This window comes from Chrysochloris asiatica, unplaced genomic scaffold (genome assembly GCF_000296735.1).
Source record: "Chrysochloris asiatica unplaced genomic scaffold, ChrAsi1.0 scaffold00060, whole genome shotgun sequence".
Classification (NCBI taxonomy): Eukaryota; Metazoa; Chordata; class Mammalia; order Afrosoricida; family Chrysochloridae; genus Chrysochloris; species Chrysochloris asiatica.
In genome coordinates this window covers 7,392,405-7,408,491 of record NW_006408578.1, presented here as the reverse complement: position 1 = coordinate 7,408,491, position 16,087 = coordinate 7,392,405, and the positions used below count along the sequence as shown (strand labels likewise).

At 41.5% G+C, this 16,087-nt stretch overlaps 1 protein-coding gene across 2 annotated transcripts in view; it reads right to left on the bottom strand.

The window, feature by feature from the left end:
- The window catches only part of NEDD9 (neural precursor cell expressed, developmentally down-regulated 9), a 37,990-nt gene that overhangs the window by 17,886 nt on the left and 4,017 nt on the right, over positions 1–16,087 (bottom strand). Inside the window, exon 1 of one of the 2 annotated variants that reach the window (XM_006864090.1) lies at positions 1,180–1,191. The exons of the other annotated variant lie outside the window; for it this stretch is intronic. Within the exon in view, the coding sequence (XP_006864152.1) occupies positions 1,180–1,191 (12 nt within the window). Of the gene's footprint in view, positions 1–1,179; positions 1,192–16,087 lie in introns of those variants that run through there. 2 annotated transcript variants of the gene reach the window in all.

The window sequence follows — 16,087 nt, the reverse complement described above, 5'->3', positions numbered from 1 at the left end:
TCACCAGCTGCTCCTTGGAAACCCTATACAGGGTCGCTATGGGTTGGAACAGACTCGATGGCACTTAACAACAACAACAACCACTAATAAAATTTGTCCTTTATCCATTTCTCTTTTCTTATCTTTTTATATAAGTTTGTTGTGTTGTTGTGATGTGCTGTGGAGTCGGTTCCAACTCATAGTGACCCTGTACAGGGTTTCTGAGGCTGTAAATCTTTCCGGGAGCAGAAAGCCTCATCTTTCTCCCATGGAACAGCTGGTAATTTCAAACTGCTGAACATGAGGTTTGTAGTCTGATTCGTAACCATTACACTACCACAGTAAGGTCATATAATAATTGTTCTTTGGTGACTGGCTTATTTCAAGCAATATAATGTCTTCAGGCTCCATCCATACTGTAGCACGTCTCAAGACTTCATTTTCTACTACTGACTGAATAGTATCCCATTGTGTGTCTGGACCACACTTTGATTTTCCATTCATCTATTGATGGGAGTCCTGGTGTGGCGCTGTGGGTTAATGTGCCAGACTACAAAGCAGTTTGAACTGCAAGGTTGGTGGTTCAAGCTCACCAGCTGCTCCTTGGAAAAACTATACAGGGTCGCTATGGATTGGAACCGACTCAACGGCACTTCACAACAACAACAACAACACTGATGGGCATTTAGGTTGCTATGACCCAGAGTGGACTAGACGGCAACTGGTACCTGAGAATGTATTCTGCCTCTGGACTATAGCTAGACATTTTGTCTGAATTCCTTCACTCTTCCCATCACCTGACCTATAGACAGTTGGACACGAGACATAAGCATATCTAGCTTGACCTACAGATTTTGGACTTACCAGCCCCCTACAATTGTGTGAGCCAATTCCTTAAAATAAAAATGCATCTCTCTCTGTCTCTAATTCTATTTCTCTAGAGCTCCCTAAGACAGTAGCATTGGGCAAGTGAAGAAGCCAGGAGAGCAGAGTGAATGTTAGGAGAAGTTCAAAGACTAGATCAAGAGTCATGGGTAAATCATCACTTGGACCTCCAGTTGGAGGAAACCACTGCTGGAGACTAAGGAGGGGTGCTTTCCTTGTCCTCATTCTAGAACCTGCATGTTACACTAACACCTGAGGTTGTCTCAGTTCCATGCTAGAACTACATGGGGTTGAGAAAAGGAAATCAAAGCAAACCCTGTGTTTCATCTTGACATCAGAAGGAAAACCTAACATGAAAGGTCAGGACCCATGCTTGCTCCAGTTCTGAGGATGCGTGACAGGAGCCATGTATGGCAGACCATGGCCCCAGGTGTCTTTACCTCTAATTGTAAGAATTAGAAAGCATCAACTCGAGACAGTGAAAGCTAGATCGAATAATTTACTAGCTGTGAACTATTTTAAGCTTGTTTCCTCAATAGTTAAGAGGAAAATAATTTTTTTCTTTATAGGCAATCGTGAGTATTAAATAAGATTAAATACATAAAGTACTTAGCAAGGTGCCTGTCATCGAGTACACCCTTAAACATTAGCTCTGATTATTATAATCGTCACTTAAGCTATACAGATTCTGCTTTGGACTTTACCTTCCAGAAATTATGGACTACATAATTTAGATCAACCATACTGCTCAAGACAATTATTATTATTATTATTTAAATCTGGAGAAAAAGATAGGAAAGATCTTAATAGAGCTAAAACAAAGTGTGGAATTGTTATTATGTGCTGTCGAGTTGGTTCTGACTCATAGTGAACAGAATGAAATACTGCCTGGTTCTGTGCCATCCTCACAATTGTTACAATTGAGCCCAATGCTTCTGCCACCATGCCAGTCCATCTCATTAGCGGAGATGGTGGGGGGGTCTTCCTATTTTTTGCTGATCCTCCACTTTTCCAAGTATGATGTCCTACTTACTCCAGGGACTGGTCCCGTCTGATCACCTGTCCAAAGTATGAGAGACGAAGTCTTGCCATCCTGGCTTCTAAGGGGCATTCTGGTCGTAGTTCTTCCAACACAGATTTGTTGGTTCTTCTGGAAGTCCATGGGGAATTAACAGGTCAAAATTTGGAAGAGGAGAAGGAGTCCACAGACACAAACCCAAAGTTCAGTGCTGCTTTTGCATCAAGGGTATCTGGTAATCTGATATAAATGTCTATAAGACATTTTAGGAAGCTTTTTTGGGGGATAAAGGGGAGCTTTGGAATCTAGGGCTCACCAAAGGCGAGATATAGGTAAGCAGTCTCCCACTTTTAGTTGGGACCCTAAGGAGCATATCCAAAAGCAAAGACTGAAACGGAAGTAAACATACCTCGCAAAGACTGAAGCCAGGCTTTGGGTCATTAGAGTTTCCCCAAACATCTTAAAAGCCCAAAACTAGATTTGTGCCAGCTGGTAGCATAGTGGTTATGAATCGGGCTGTGAACCTTAAGGTCAGCAGTTCGAAACTACCAGCTGTTCCGTGGGAGAAAGATGAGGCTTTCTGCTCCCATAAAGATTTACAGCCCTGGAAACCCTGTACAGGGTCATCATGAGTCAGAAGCGACTCCATGGCATATAACAACAACAACATGACACAAGTAGAAGGGAACAAAATCCATTCTTGAGGAAGAGAACATCTTCTCAGGTTTCGAATCACTTCTGAAAGTAATTTGAAAAAATATTGTGTCTAAAACACAGTAGAAGATAACTAGGAATACAGGCAATAAAGCAACAGATGACAGACAAACAGTCATGCCTTGCTTTCTTTCTAATATGATAAGGAAGTGATATTTGTTTTTAGTGATCAGAGATTGCAAGGCTGTCTACTTTTAAAATGTTTCATGGTTAAAACATGGAAGGAAACAAAATTTGATCATTCTTAGATTTAAGTGGACAGGAAATTAGTTAATCTACACCAGTTCTGAGTGTTTTCAGTTAGGTCTAAGCGGCCACTGGAATTTCAAATCAAAGCCATAAATGACAAGAGACTTTGGCCTTAGATGACCATTGGTGGATTTACTTAGGGTATTATTGTACACAAATTGATGCATTTGAGTTATGGTGTTGGAGGAAAATATTGAAAGTACCATGGGTTGACAAAAGAACAAACAGACATGTGTTGGAAGAAGTGCAGCCAGAGTGCTCCTTGGAGGCCAAGATGTCCAAACTTTGTCTCCCATACTTCGGCCATATTGTCAGGAGGGACCAGTCCCTGGAGAAGGATAGCATGTTTGGTAGAGTGGAGGGTCAGAGAAAAAGAGGAAGACCCCCAACAAGATGGATTGTCACAGTGGTAGCAGAAAATGTGAGGTTGGCGAAGGACCGGGCAGAGTTTTGTCCTGCTGTGCATATGGTCACTATGAGTTGGTACCGACTGGGCTGCAAACCTCAAGTTCAGCAGTTCGAAACTACCAGCTGTTCCGCGGGAGAAAGATGAGGCTTTCTGCACCCGTAAAGACGGACAACCTCGGAAATCCTGTACAGGGTCGCTATAAGTCAGAACCGACTCCACGGCACATAACAACAACAACAGCATTGTACTCTAACCATACCAGCACTGCTATTATCACAATGAACACCACACCAGCTCAAGACACGTCTGTGGAAAACCCCAGAGGAAAAGTTTCAGAGATAAAGTTATTTATCTCTAAATAATTTTAAAGCGAATGATAGCAAAGTTCCCAGTTCACGACACTTTATTGCATTTCTCCTCAGTGGAAGCCTTTTCAGTGGAAGATCACAGGCTGCATTTGCCATGGGGACCTCATCAGGAAGTGGGGACACAGACTCATCTGTCTAAAAGCAAAATATTTTTGACACTTTCTGCTCATATGGTGTCAGCAAGCCTACTCAGTGAGAGATCTTTTTTCCTGGAGTGTTTACGGAAGCCACAGAGTTAGGACTACCAAGGAAAATGGAAATGGAATAGACTGCTCCCATTCATGAAGGCAAATCCGCTGCGCCCCTTGGAAATCCCGCTCCAGCCACTTAATACCATTAGGTTTCACCAGTGTCCCTCTGCTTCTTTCTGACACCAGCCAGACTGCTCACCTGCTTAACACAACTTCTCTTTCCTCCACTGCGCACCATCCCTCCTCTGTAGGCTGCCAACAACTCTAAAATTAGTTGCTGTGGAGTTGAGTCCAACTCATGGAGACTCAATGTATGTCAGACTAGAAATGGTCTCCATATGATTTTCTTTCTTTCTTTTCTTTTGACAAAGAAAGTTAAGGCACTTGAACACTATTTTGCTAGTTACTCCCTTCCTATCAGGGAGAGACTAGTGCTCGGCAAAGGGTGATGTGAGACTGAGCCACCTTTTTTAAAAAAAAACTTCTTATTGTGGACTGAGTAAAGGTTTACAGAGCAAATGGTCAGCGTTCATGCATTTTGCTTCATCTCAATGCAATATCACGTATCCTACTTCTTCATTGTGGTTCTTGTTTCCATTCTTCCTTCTTTCCCAGTTTCATCCCTAGGTAAATGCTGTCTTTTTGACCTTCAGTGGTTGACCACTCTATGGTGTCCTCTCATTATACCTCTCTAGTGTCCTCCTGTTATACCTAGCTATTGCTTGGCTGAACATTAATCCACAAAGGTGAGTTTACTTCCAGACTTGAAGAGTGGCTAAGGGTCATACTCTTGGGTTCCTCCAGTCTTTTTCTGACCAGTGAGTGTGGTCTTCTTTATAATTTTGAATTTTGTTTCATATTTCTTCCCACTCTGTCCAGGACCTCATAATGGGATCCTTTTCAACGTAGTTGTAAAGGTACCATCTAGTTTTGGTCTCAAGGTTGTGGAGGCTGATGTTCACTTGCTTTGTTAATCCATTGGACTAATTGTTTCTAAGCATCTTCAATTTTCACCACTCTTGTTCCCTCTGGGGAGAGGAGAAAGCCACTCAAAGGTTTTTAAGACCCCAGTCACCACTCATATTCATATACATTCATATTCATATGATAGATATGAATTCACATTCATATATATGAATTGTTGTTGTTGTTGTTGTTAAGTGCCTTCGAGTCGGAGCTGACCCATAGATAGCTATATATTTGTAACTGTCACTATGGGTCGGGATTGACTTGACGGCACTTAACAACAACATTCATATATATTACTTACATCTGTTACATAGGTAATATATATAACATACACATATACAAGGGAAGGTGGCAGCAAAAAGTTTGTGGAAAGTGAAATGAAAAGAAAATGGAATTTTACTGCAAGCTTTTTGAAGCACCCCCTCATATACAAGAAATTTATATAACTACATATTTGTATACAGACTATACAAGTAATTATATATTTGCATGTGCCAACAATTACAAAGTTACAAAAATATATTTCTTCAAAACTTTAACAACTTTTAACAGAATAATAACAGTTTTCATATTATAAGCAATAATAATATAATAATTATTATTATTATTTATAATTGCCCTCACTCTTTTGTAATTGTCCTGACTTCTGTGTCCCATGATTTCAGTCTCTGCATCCAAGTCTTTACAGTTAAAAGCAGTATTAGGAATGGCGAGACTTAGGCAATATCTTGATCATGCCACTGTACTCCGACTATTAAAATAAAGTTCTTATTTACAGCCTCACTATTAAAAGTGCCTAAGGTCTTCTGAATTCAAAAATACATTTAACTGATTAGCAGTCATCTACTTGCATTTTTTCTTGCGAGGTAAAATTAAATTGCTGCCTGCTTAACCCTAATCTCCCCAACCCCACTGATAGATTTATACACTCTCTCTCAGGAATTCATGCATCTATAAGAGCATCTAGATTCTCGTAACTGCCTTTTGGGAAGAACTCATTTCATTTCAATGCCCTTATCAAGCACTCACAGAGCCACCATAACATCTATTAGGTTTTTCTTAAAGCCCATAAACCCGACGCTTTCGCTTTAAAGAGAGCCCTAGGAGAAGGACCATCAATCACCATTACCACTGCTCATTTGAACTGAGAACCAATTTGTAGAAAGTGCAAAGTTACAGGGGTTTGTTTGTTTCAAATCCAAGATTACTAGTTGCTTTTCTAGAACCAGAAGGAAAAGCCACATGTTGTCTGCCCTGGCTTTATTAATTCTCTATAAATTCTCTCTGCCCAGCCTGGGTGTAGTGATGAGCTCATTTATTTACTTGCATAGCAACAATATAATGAAAACGGAGTCAGGTCTTAAAAAGACACCCTTGTGAACCATGTCCATGACTAAACCATTCCTGGCATGGTGCTGCAGGATAATGCGCTGGACCACAAGGTCAGCAGTTCAAACCCACCAGCTGCTCGGCGGAAACCCTATACAGGGTCACTATGGGCCAGAACTGACTCGATAACACTTAACAACAGCAACAACAATAATGTTTCTTTGGAGTCCTGGTGTGGTGCTGTAGGATAATGAATTGGACATCAAGGCCAGCAGTTCAAACTCACCAGCTGCTCCTCTGGAAATCCTACACAGGGTAGCTATGAGTAGGAACTTACCCACAACAGTGCTTCTCTAGTGTTCTGTGACAATGGTTTCCTCTCCACGTTTGGGAGGGCATCCCTTTTCTTTCAAAGCCATTTTAATGCTGGGTTTGATGCTGGAACTCAACAAGCTACTGCCAGGCGTCTTTCCCCAAATTTGGAAAAAAAAGTCACAGCTAAAAACGCCTCAGTGCAATGCGGCCCTGGGCCACTTTTATTTGACATGGCATTTGTGCAGAACAGAGGTGGAAACAGTGCCCGATTGTTAAGCCTTCCTCGCTGCTTGCAGGAAGTGCTTTGTATGGTGAGCGCTAAAGCAATATTTAGTTATGGAGAGAGCAAGCGTCAAAGAGTCGTTACAGGCATTTGACGTGAAAGAACAGGATGGGGAATGACATCTGGGTCCCTTAAGTACCAGAGGTCTTCTTGTGGACAAAGCTGAATAAAGCCTGTTGCAGTAGATACAGCCGAGCTGGTTATTTTATTTTATTTTTTTAATATCTCACGGACTGAAATGTTTTTTGAACAAAAACTAGAAAAAGCGTAAGCATTTGAGCTGTTTCTGTGGTGAAATCAATTCAACTGAGCACTTAGACTTGATTTTGAAATGGATTTGAGAGAGGCTCACAGATGACCTCAAAGGGAATGTGCATATGGAAATGAAATACCTGTCCAGCTGACCTCAAGGTGATTCCAATTCATGACCCCGCCCCCTGTGTGAGAGTAGATCTGTGCTCCACAGGGGTTTCAATGACTGTTTTATTTTGGAAGTAGATATCAGGTCTTTCTTCTGAGGTGCATCTGATTAGATTCAACTTGCCAACCTTTTAGTTAGCAAATAAGCATGTTAACTGTACCACCCAGGTACTTCCAGAAAGAAAGTAAGAGATGGGAAATTCTGGACTCAAACACCTATTGTTATGTTTTCCTCCTAAAAATGAAACTCTTATGGCACCAGTATTGATGATGGAGTAGAATGTAGTGCCAGCTCTGGAAGGGGGCTAAGCCACTGCGGCAGTAAGGGGATGGCCATGTCTAGAGTCACCAGACTCACACAGGACTTTGCCAAAACTGAAAGGGTTAAATAGAGGAAAATGCTCAGAAGATGGCAAGAGTCAGGACAAAGCACGGTCTTAGCTCTTGGTCAACAAAGCAGGAGTGAGAGTTCCATTTAATGACGCTCTTTCAGGGGGTCACAGACCCATACCTGTCGGATTCTAACTCTTCCTACTTGGCACACTCCAGGCCCTGCGTCCTGTGGTTCCAGCCTGCTCTTTGCTTTCTTCTGACAGAGCTCGATCTTCTAAAGGTTTCCCTTGGGAAAGGAGGGCTCCCAGATCCAAAAGAAAGAGTAAGAAGAATTTGCAAAGACACGCAGGCTACTTTAAATTTAAAATGAATCCCTGAATGTCTCTTTTTTCCCAAATCACGAGGTGAGGTCACTTCATTAAACTTTTCAAGTGACTCTGGGGAAGAATCAGATAAGGATATGTGGATCATAAAATTTTAGCAAAAGCCATTAGCGCTAATCCAATCCCATTTCTCATTTCACAGTTGAGGGACCTGCAGTTCAGAGAGGTTATTCATAAAGTTAATGACAGAGGAGTGAACGAGCACCGTAGTTAACTCGGTCCCACAGCCCAGCTTCTTGTTGCTGTTAAGTGTCATCAAGTTGGCCCTAGGTAGGGTTTCTGAGACTGTAAATCTTTGCAGGTGCAGAAAGCCTCATCTTTCTCCCTTAGAGAGTGGCTTGTGGGCTCAAACCACCAAAATTGTTGTTTACAGTTTAGTACTTATCCTACAGAGCCCCAGTATTCCCAGCTTATTTCACCCAGAATCCTGTTGCTTATACTAGCAACACTGATTAGATATTTACTACTTTTCTAGCTTTACAAATAAATATTCTCAATGGAAGTTATTTCCTAATATAAGGAACACAGCTGGGAAGCTGGTTAATGAGTTTTTATTTATTTATTTTGGTGTCCCTATGCACTCGAAGATGGAGCTCTGGCAGCACAGTGAGTTAAGCACTGGACTACTAACCAATGGTTTGGATCCTACAGCCACTCCATGGGAGAAAATGAGGCAGTCTGCTTCCGTAAAGATTTATAATCTCGAAAATCCTATGGAGGTGTTCCAGTCTGTCTGAATAGAGTCAACAGCCGTGGGTGCTCACTGACAAGAATGGGCATTGGCGATTTCGTGGCAGAATTTTCACCTTCCATGTGGGAGACCCAGCATCGATTCCCAGCCAGTATCCCTCATACGCATCTAACCACTTGTCAGTGGAAGAGTGAATGTTGCTGTGATGTTGAACTTCCAGATGACGATAGACTAGGAAGAAAGACCTGGTGATCTACTTTTGGAAACCAGCCAATAACAACTCTATGGATCACAATGGTCTGGTCTGCAACTGACCATGGGGATGGTTCCAGGACGGGGGAGCATTTTGTTCTTTTGCGCATGAGTAGAGGCTAAGTCTATGGCAGTGAACAAACAACATTCATTGTAAATCCATTTGGGGAGATTTAAGGACATCTGGTCAGCATGAATTCACCCATTTGGAGCAGTTTGAAGTCATCTGAAAAGATAGCAGGAAAAGCATGGTAACAATGTCTTCAGTGACGTTTTCACACCATTTGGACCAGCCTGCTCTGGAACTTGACAACTACAGCTTGATGACAGGAACTGCCATCTTCCTCACCTTAGAGTCCCCTAGCACAAGGCTGTGCTGGATGTGAGGAGGCAGCCTTCGGAAGCAACTTAATGTCTCCCTGGCCAACTGGACGCTTGTTGTTGTCATTGTTGCTAGGTACCATCGAGTCGGTACCGACTCATAGTGACCCTATGCACAACAGAATGAAACACTGTCCGGTCCTGGGCCAACCTCATAGTCGATTCTACGTTTGAGCCCATTGATGCTGCCACTGTGTCAATCCATCTCTTTGGGAGGGTCTTCCTCTTTTTCTCCAGTCCTCCACCTTCCCAATCATGATATCCTTCTCCAGTGTCTGGTCCTTTTTGACAATATGTCCAAAGTATAAGAGACGCAGTCTGACCATCCTGGCTTCTCAGGAGCATTCTGGCTGTACTTCATCCAACACAGATATGTTTGCTCTTTTGGCAGTCCATGGTACTTTCAGTATTCTCCTCCAATACCATAACTCAAAAGCATCAGTTCTTCTACAGTCTTCCTTCTTTGTGCCCAGGATTCTGGTGAGCTGAAATTGCTAATGAAGTGTCTAAATATGCCCTTTTATTTTATGTAGGGTTTGGCAACATCAGCTATTAGTTAGGAGGTAAAAATCATTAGCTTTGGAGTCAGGAAGATGTGGGCTCAAACATTAATCCTTCCAGAGGTGTGTCCTTTAGACCTCAGAGTCCTCACCTCTAACATGAAGTCTATAAGGCACCCCTCCTGGGGCTGTTGAGAGGTTTAAATGATTTATATAATAACGTATGTAATGGTTACCCCCAGTATAGTTCTAAAATTACCTTGAAGAATGAAGTGGACGCATGCTAAAGACTTAGTGGTAAATGTAAAAAGAAAACGATTCTGATAGATAATTGGTTTAAGCATGCCCTGCTTTAAGAAAACCAAATATTATTTTAAAACATCTTTCAAATAAATTATATGTGATTATTATTGCATTGTTAAAGGGCTCTTTGCTTTATCTGTTGCTCCTCAGTGGGATCCCTTTAAAAAGCCTACTCCTTGGTACACTCAAATGTTGCTGGAGTCTACTTTTTAGGAAAAAAAACACATCTGAACTTCTTAAACAAGAGCAACACCTCTCTAGAAATGTATCTTGACACATGTTTATGGCAAAACTATTTAGAATCGACTTCTGTTGATTTTTGAGTCTTTCTAGGTCTGCTATTGTGGTGCTGTAGGATAAGCACTGGATCACAAAGTTGGTCTGAACCATACAGTCGGCGGTTCAAACTCATCAGTTGCTCCTCGGAAGTCCTATACTCTATACACTATGAGTCGGAAGCGACCTGATGGTACGTAGCAACAACAATTTGGCACAGTGCACTTAAACAAGTCTGTTTTTAAAAGATGTCCTCAAGTATAGCAAAAAGATGCCCATCAATGGAAGAATGGATAAAAAAACTTTGGAACATATACACAATGGAATGCTTCAGGAAGCTGAAGAATCACAAATCTGCGAAACCTTGTAATATGGATGAACCTGGAGGACATTACGCTGAACAAAATTCGTCAATCACAAAAGGACACATATTATATGAGGCTATCATTGTAAAAAGGCAAGAAAAATTTCACACTAAAAAAAGCAAGTTTTTGATATTTCAGGGGTGGGAGAGAAGGGGGAGTCATTAGCTGACTAGAAGGTAAACATGTGTTAACTTGGGTGACAGGGAGAGCAATACACAAGAGGGAGTTTGGCAGAAGAATGATGAAGGCAGGGAAGACACAGGTAGGAGTACAGAGTTAAAGGGAACAGAGATAGATAGTTACAGTTACATACATAATTTTGAAGTAACAGTGAGGTCGGCAGTTCAAACCTACCAGCTTCTCCTTGGAAACCCTATACAGGGTCACTATGAGTTGGAACTGACTCGACGGCACTTAACACCAACGATGGGTAGATACATGGATACACAGGCTGAATGGGTTTGGGAGAGAGAGTGGGAAAATACCCATAAATATATAAAGATTTGACAGAAGGTATTTGTACTTGGGTATTTACCTTTGCTGCTAACATATCCATGAATGTGGTACAGCACATTGTTGTTAAGTGCCGTTAAGTTGGTTCCGGCTCATAGCAACCCTATGTAAGGTTTCTGAGGAGCACCTGGTGGGTTTGAACTGCCAAACTTGTGGTTCGCAGTTCAGTGCTGATTCACAGTGCCACACTAGGAGTCCATGGTAGAACATACAGGGGGCAAAATTGTGAAAACTTCTTAGACATTACCAACCACCTTGAGAGAATGATTTTCTGGGCCTGGGACTTAGGACCATAGTCTCAGGGGACACTGTGGTCAACTGGAATAACATAGTCCACAAAGGCAACGTTCTACATCCTACTTTGCTGAGTAGTGACTGGGGCCTCAATAGCTTAGGAACAGCCATCTAAGGTGCAACTATGGGATCTCTCCCTGTCCAGAGGAAAGAAAAGTGATGAAAACTGAAGATGCTTGGAAACAATTAGTCCAGTGAACTAATGGACCATGTTAACATTCAGTTGCCATAACCCTGAGACCAGAAGAACTAGATGGTGCCCGGCTACTAATACCAATGGCTCTGAAAGGGATCACATGAGAAGGTCCTGGGTAGAGTGGGGAGAAATGTGGAACAAAACTCAAAATCATAAACAAGACCAGGTTTACTGATCCAATAGAGACTGGTGGAACTCCAAGACGATGGTCCTTGATCATTCTTCAGGTCTGGAACTGAACTTACCCACGCCCCCCGACTCAACTGTCAGCCAAGCAATAGATAGGTATATTGGGATGCCTGATAGCATAGTGGATTACGAGCTAGGTTGCTAATTGAAAGGTCAACAGTTCAAATCTAAAAGCTGCTCCATGGGAGAAAGATGAGGCTTTCTGCTCCCTTAAAGATTTACAACCTTGGAAACCTTATACAGGCACATAACCAACTCCATGGCACATAACCACCACCACCAACACTAGTGAGGTATGCACACCATAGAATGGCCATCCATTCAAGAATGCACAACCATTCAAGATCAAAAGGGCAGCATTTACCTAGGAACAAAATTCAGAAGGATGGGGAGAGGAGGAGGAATAGAAACAAGAAACACAGGGAGGAAGTGGGCTAAGTGATTCTCCATTGAAAGGATTGCAGCCATTGAAATGAAATGAAGCACGTGACTTGTTGAAGGTCAATCTGATGATCTGCTCTGTCAACCTTCCCTCAATTTACATAAAAAGGAACAATTTAAAAATTTATATGTTCAACTAACATTAGGTTGTATCGTTAAATAAAATAAAAGTAAATATATGTTATTTTAGCCATTAGAAATAGAACATTATCCACTAAGTGAGGCATCATACTGCACACGCATCTTACTTATTCACTCTGATAATAAAGGCACTTAGCATGAAATAATTTTTAAAAGAAGGAAGATTACCTTTGTTTGCTTTAGTGTGGGTTTATAAGCAGTTACTAATGCACTCTTAGAAATATGCGTTATCTATGAGCTTCATTACAAACTGCAACTGAGTTTGAGGGCTTTGGCACTGAATGAACAAAGAGGATCTTTGTTCATTTTTAAGGTGTTACAACTTGCTCATTCCACTGGCCTGGTTGACTGGACAGGGGAAGATACTTCTCATTTTCAAAGTGAGCTCATAAAGCCTTGCCCTTCAAGTGTTCAAGGACCTCCAGTTTTGTAGAAGATTTACAATTTATCTTGACTCTTGAGGGGAGAGATTTTCGATGAACGTTCACTTCACATAGCCTCAAAAGTTATGTACTGAGGAGAAACATTCACTTAAATTAGGATGCTCTCTATAGAGAATTGCACCATTCTAGTACATGTTGTTGTTGTAAGTGCCGTTGAGTGGGTTCCAACATAGCCATGCTTTATTGAGTTTGTAAGTGAAGAAACTGGAGGAAACCAGGCAATATTTTGGGTAGGGCTGTGTATGTGTGCTTGTGTGTATGTGTGAAGGAAACAAAAGAAAGTGAGGTGAAGTCAGAGTTATTTGGGAGCTTTCATTTCCTGTCCATCTATTTTTACTTCTTAGTAGACAAATCACACTTGGTAACATAGAGCAATGGTTGGGAACTGAGTGTTGCTCTAGGCAACCAGATTTCTCAATGGCTTAAATCCCAGTCAGGACTGCGGTGTCTGTGTGGGTGCCTGTAGGCGTGCATGCATTGTGTGTGTGTAATTCATGATGACTCAGGGTCTAAGAAGGTACAAACATTGTAGTGAATCTATTTCTGGTTCTTGTATAACCTTTCAGGAATGGGTATGGAAGTCCTGACTAAAAGCTCTGAATCATTTCCTGCCAACATTTGGCAGTGTCCCATTTGTGAAGATGGAAATGGTGTTGAAAGATGATGTAATGGGGTCTTGATATAGACTCCCTTGAATTTTCTGAGTGCCACCCTTAAGTCAGTATTTATCTAATCTAACCCATTATATACTTGATAATGCAGGTCATTCTATTTTAAATGAGCCCATAAGCTTGTTCAATATAAGTGAAATGCACAACATGATATGGAACCAGAAAGGAGGGAGACACTGTGCTGGGTATGGAAAGGATGCTTTACAGAAGGGACGACCATTGAGGTGGATTTTAGAGAATGAATAGGAGTTTACCAGGTAGACTCGAGTGGGAAAGCATTCTAGGTAAAGTGGTTACTATATACAAAGGAAGCTCTGCTTCTCAGTAGAACCAGTCTGATTCTCCTCTAAGTACTCAGGGAATAGTTTATCTTATTGTCTACGTTGGACAAACCCAATTTGACATCTATCATTTTCCTGCTGTGCATTTGTTGTGTATATATAGTTATGACTACAGAAAAGGGTGTGGTCATCCTCTAAGGCCCTGGATTTCCTGGAAGAAAACGACCTTGTATCACCTGGCACCTATCAGAACAGGGTTTGAACAGTGTGTGATGAGGATCGCCAATAAGATGAGAATCACTTTGGAGTCTACTCATAGATCAATTCAACTGAAATGCTTCATTTCTTGCTTCTTCCTGGTTCATCTTTTCATTTGGTTGTTACCTGGGAGCTGACCTTTTGCTATGTGCGAACCAGGGTCCCTCCTTAGTGGAGCTTGTAATTAAGCCCCAAGTTGGTCAACAGAAGAAATCAGTTAGAGCGAGTTAGCATTTAAGTGACATGCACAGAGAACAGTCAGAGGAACACAAACAGCATTTCAGATCAAGTCTGAAATGGATGAACTCCGGCAGCAGAGTTTACTACCCTTGAAGACAAGAAATGCAGCTATTATGGATCTTGAAAGGTCTTAAGTTTTGGGGTGTTTGGAGACTCCACTCCAAGTAATACTCGCATAGTAAGTAGAATTTTTGTTTTTAAAAAATTTGATTTTTTTTTTTTTAAATTTAACTTTTCAAATGATTTGACTGTGAGTAACCTTCTTGGCAGTCGTGGTACATACTCAGAAGTCTTTGCACAGTGAGAAAAATCTAATCTGCAAATTGTTTTCAAGTATAATGAAGTCGTCATGATCCCCACATGGGACAATCAATGAGCTTGAGATGATGTTGCTTCATAGACATTTATTTCAGTGTTTATTAATTTCTATTTCACAGTGTTTCTGCTTCATATTTTTGAGCCAAAAGTTTCTTAATACAGCTCTCAAAACATACTTCTAGGCCCTGGGCATTCTGCCTATAATGTCTAATGGATAAAACGGCTCTGCATACAAAACCCAGAGTGAAAAAGACCGATGAAATTAAGTAAAGGTGTCGGTGGAGATGATTTCCAGATAACTATAAGAGCTCTTTTTCACTCTGTGCAAAACTCTTGTAGGACCAAAGTGATATCTAGACACTCAAAGGGCGCAGTCTATGCAATAGCACTAGAGTACAAGGGTATTTGATATATAGTAAGAAACATAAACAGGGCTGATGAGATTCAAAATAAACTCCGAGAAAGGAAAGAAAATTAGGTGGGAGGAACGAATATTTTTCAAGCCATTATTCTGCTCAGCCTGAGGGATTGGTGGGTCAGTGGTGAAATTCTCACTGATGAAGGAGACCCAGGTCCAACTCCCAGCCAGTGCATCTCATGTGGGAACCACCCACCTGTCAGTGGAGACTTGTGTGATGCTAAATAGGTTTCAGTGGAGCTTCTAGACTAAGATGGACTTGGAAGAAAGACCTGGGAATCTACTTCCAAAACTCAGCCATTGAAAACCATATGGATCATACTGGTGGGATCTGCAGAACTGGTCATGGGGTTGGTACAGACCAGGCTGTTTCTAGTCTGTTGTGCACGACGTCTCCAAGTCAACACTAGCTAACAGCAGCAACAAAATTGTGCTAAGCACGATGCCAGGCACTTTCTATAGATTGTTTCATTGAATGACATCACTGATGATGTCATTAATGATTATTCTCATTTCCCAGATGAAGATTCCAAGGTTAGGAGAAGTGACTTGTTGAGGATTACACAGCTATGAAGAAACAGAACCAAGAATCTGTGGAGCTCCCAAACCCATGCTCTTTTTACAACACTCGTTTGTCTTCTCATTTCATAAAAGGGTGGGGGACTATATGACTATTTCCCTCTAACTGCTGATTTAATAACTGATGAATGTAAGCTAATCTGGAGACAGGAGGGTGGGTAGAGGCTGGAGTCTCCCAGAGAGCAAAGCTGAAGCAATAGAACGTATTGCTAGAAGGCAGAATTCATTCTCTCCCCCACCCTCCACTCCCTACTCAATGATTCATTAATAGAAAAAACTCTGGTGGATTATACTTCTGAAGTCCATAGTCTGTAGCAACATCGAGGGATTTTTCAGCTATGGAAAGTCCCAAATCACCATCAGATTGGAGCATATCCAGCTCTCTTCACGGTCCTTTTATATCATCTCTCAAAGTGTGGTCCTGGACCATCTTTCCCAGAATTCTCCAAGGAGCTGACTAAAATGCACATTCTGCAGCCCCAAGCCCAGACC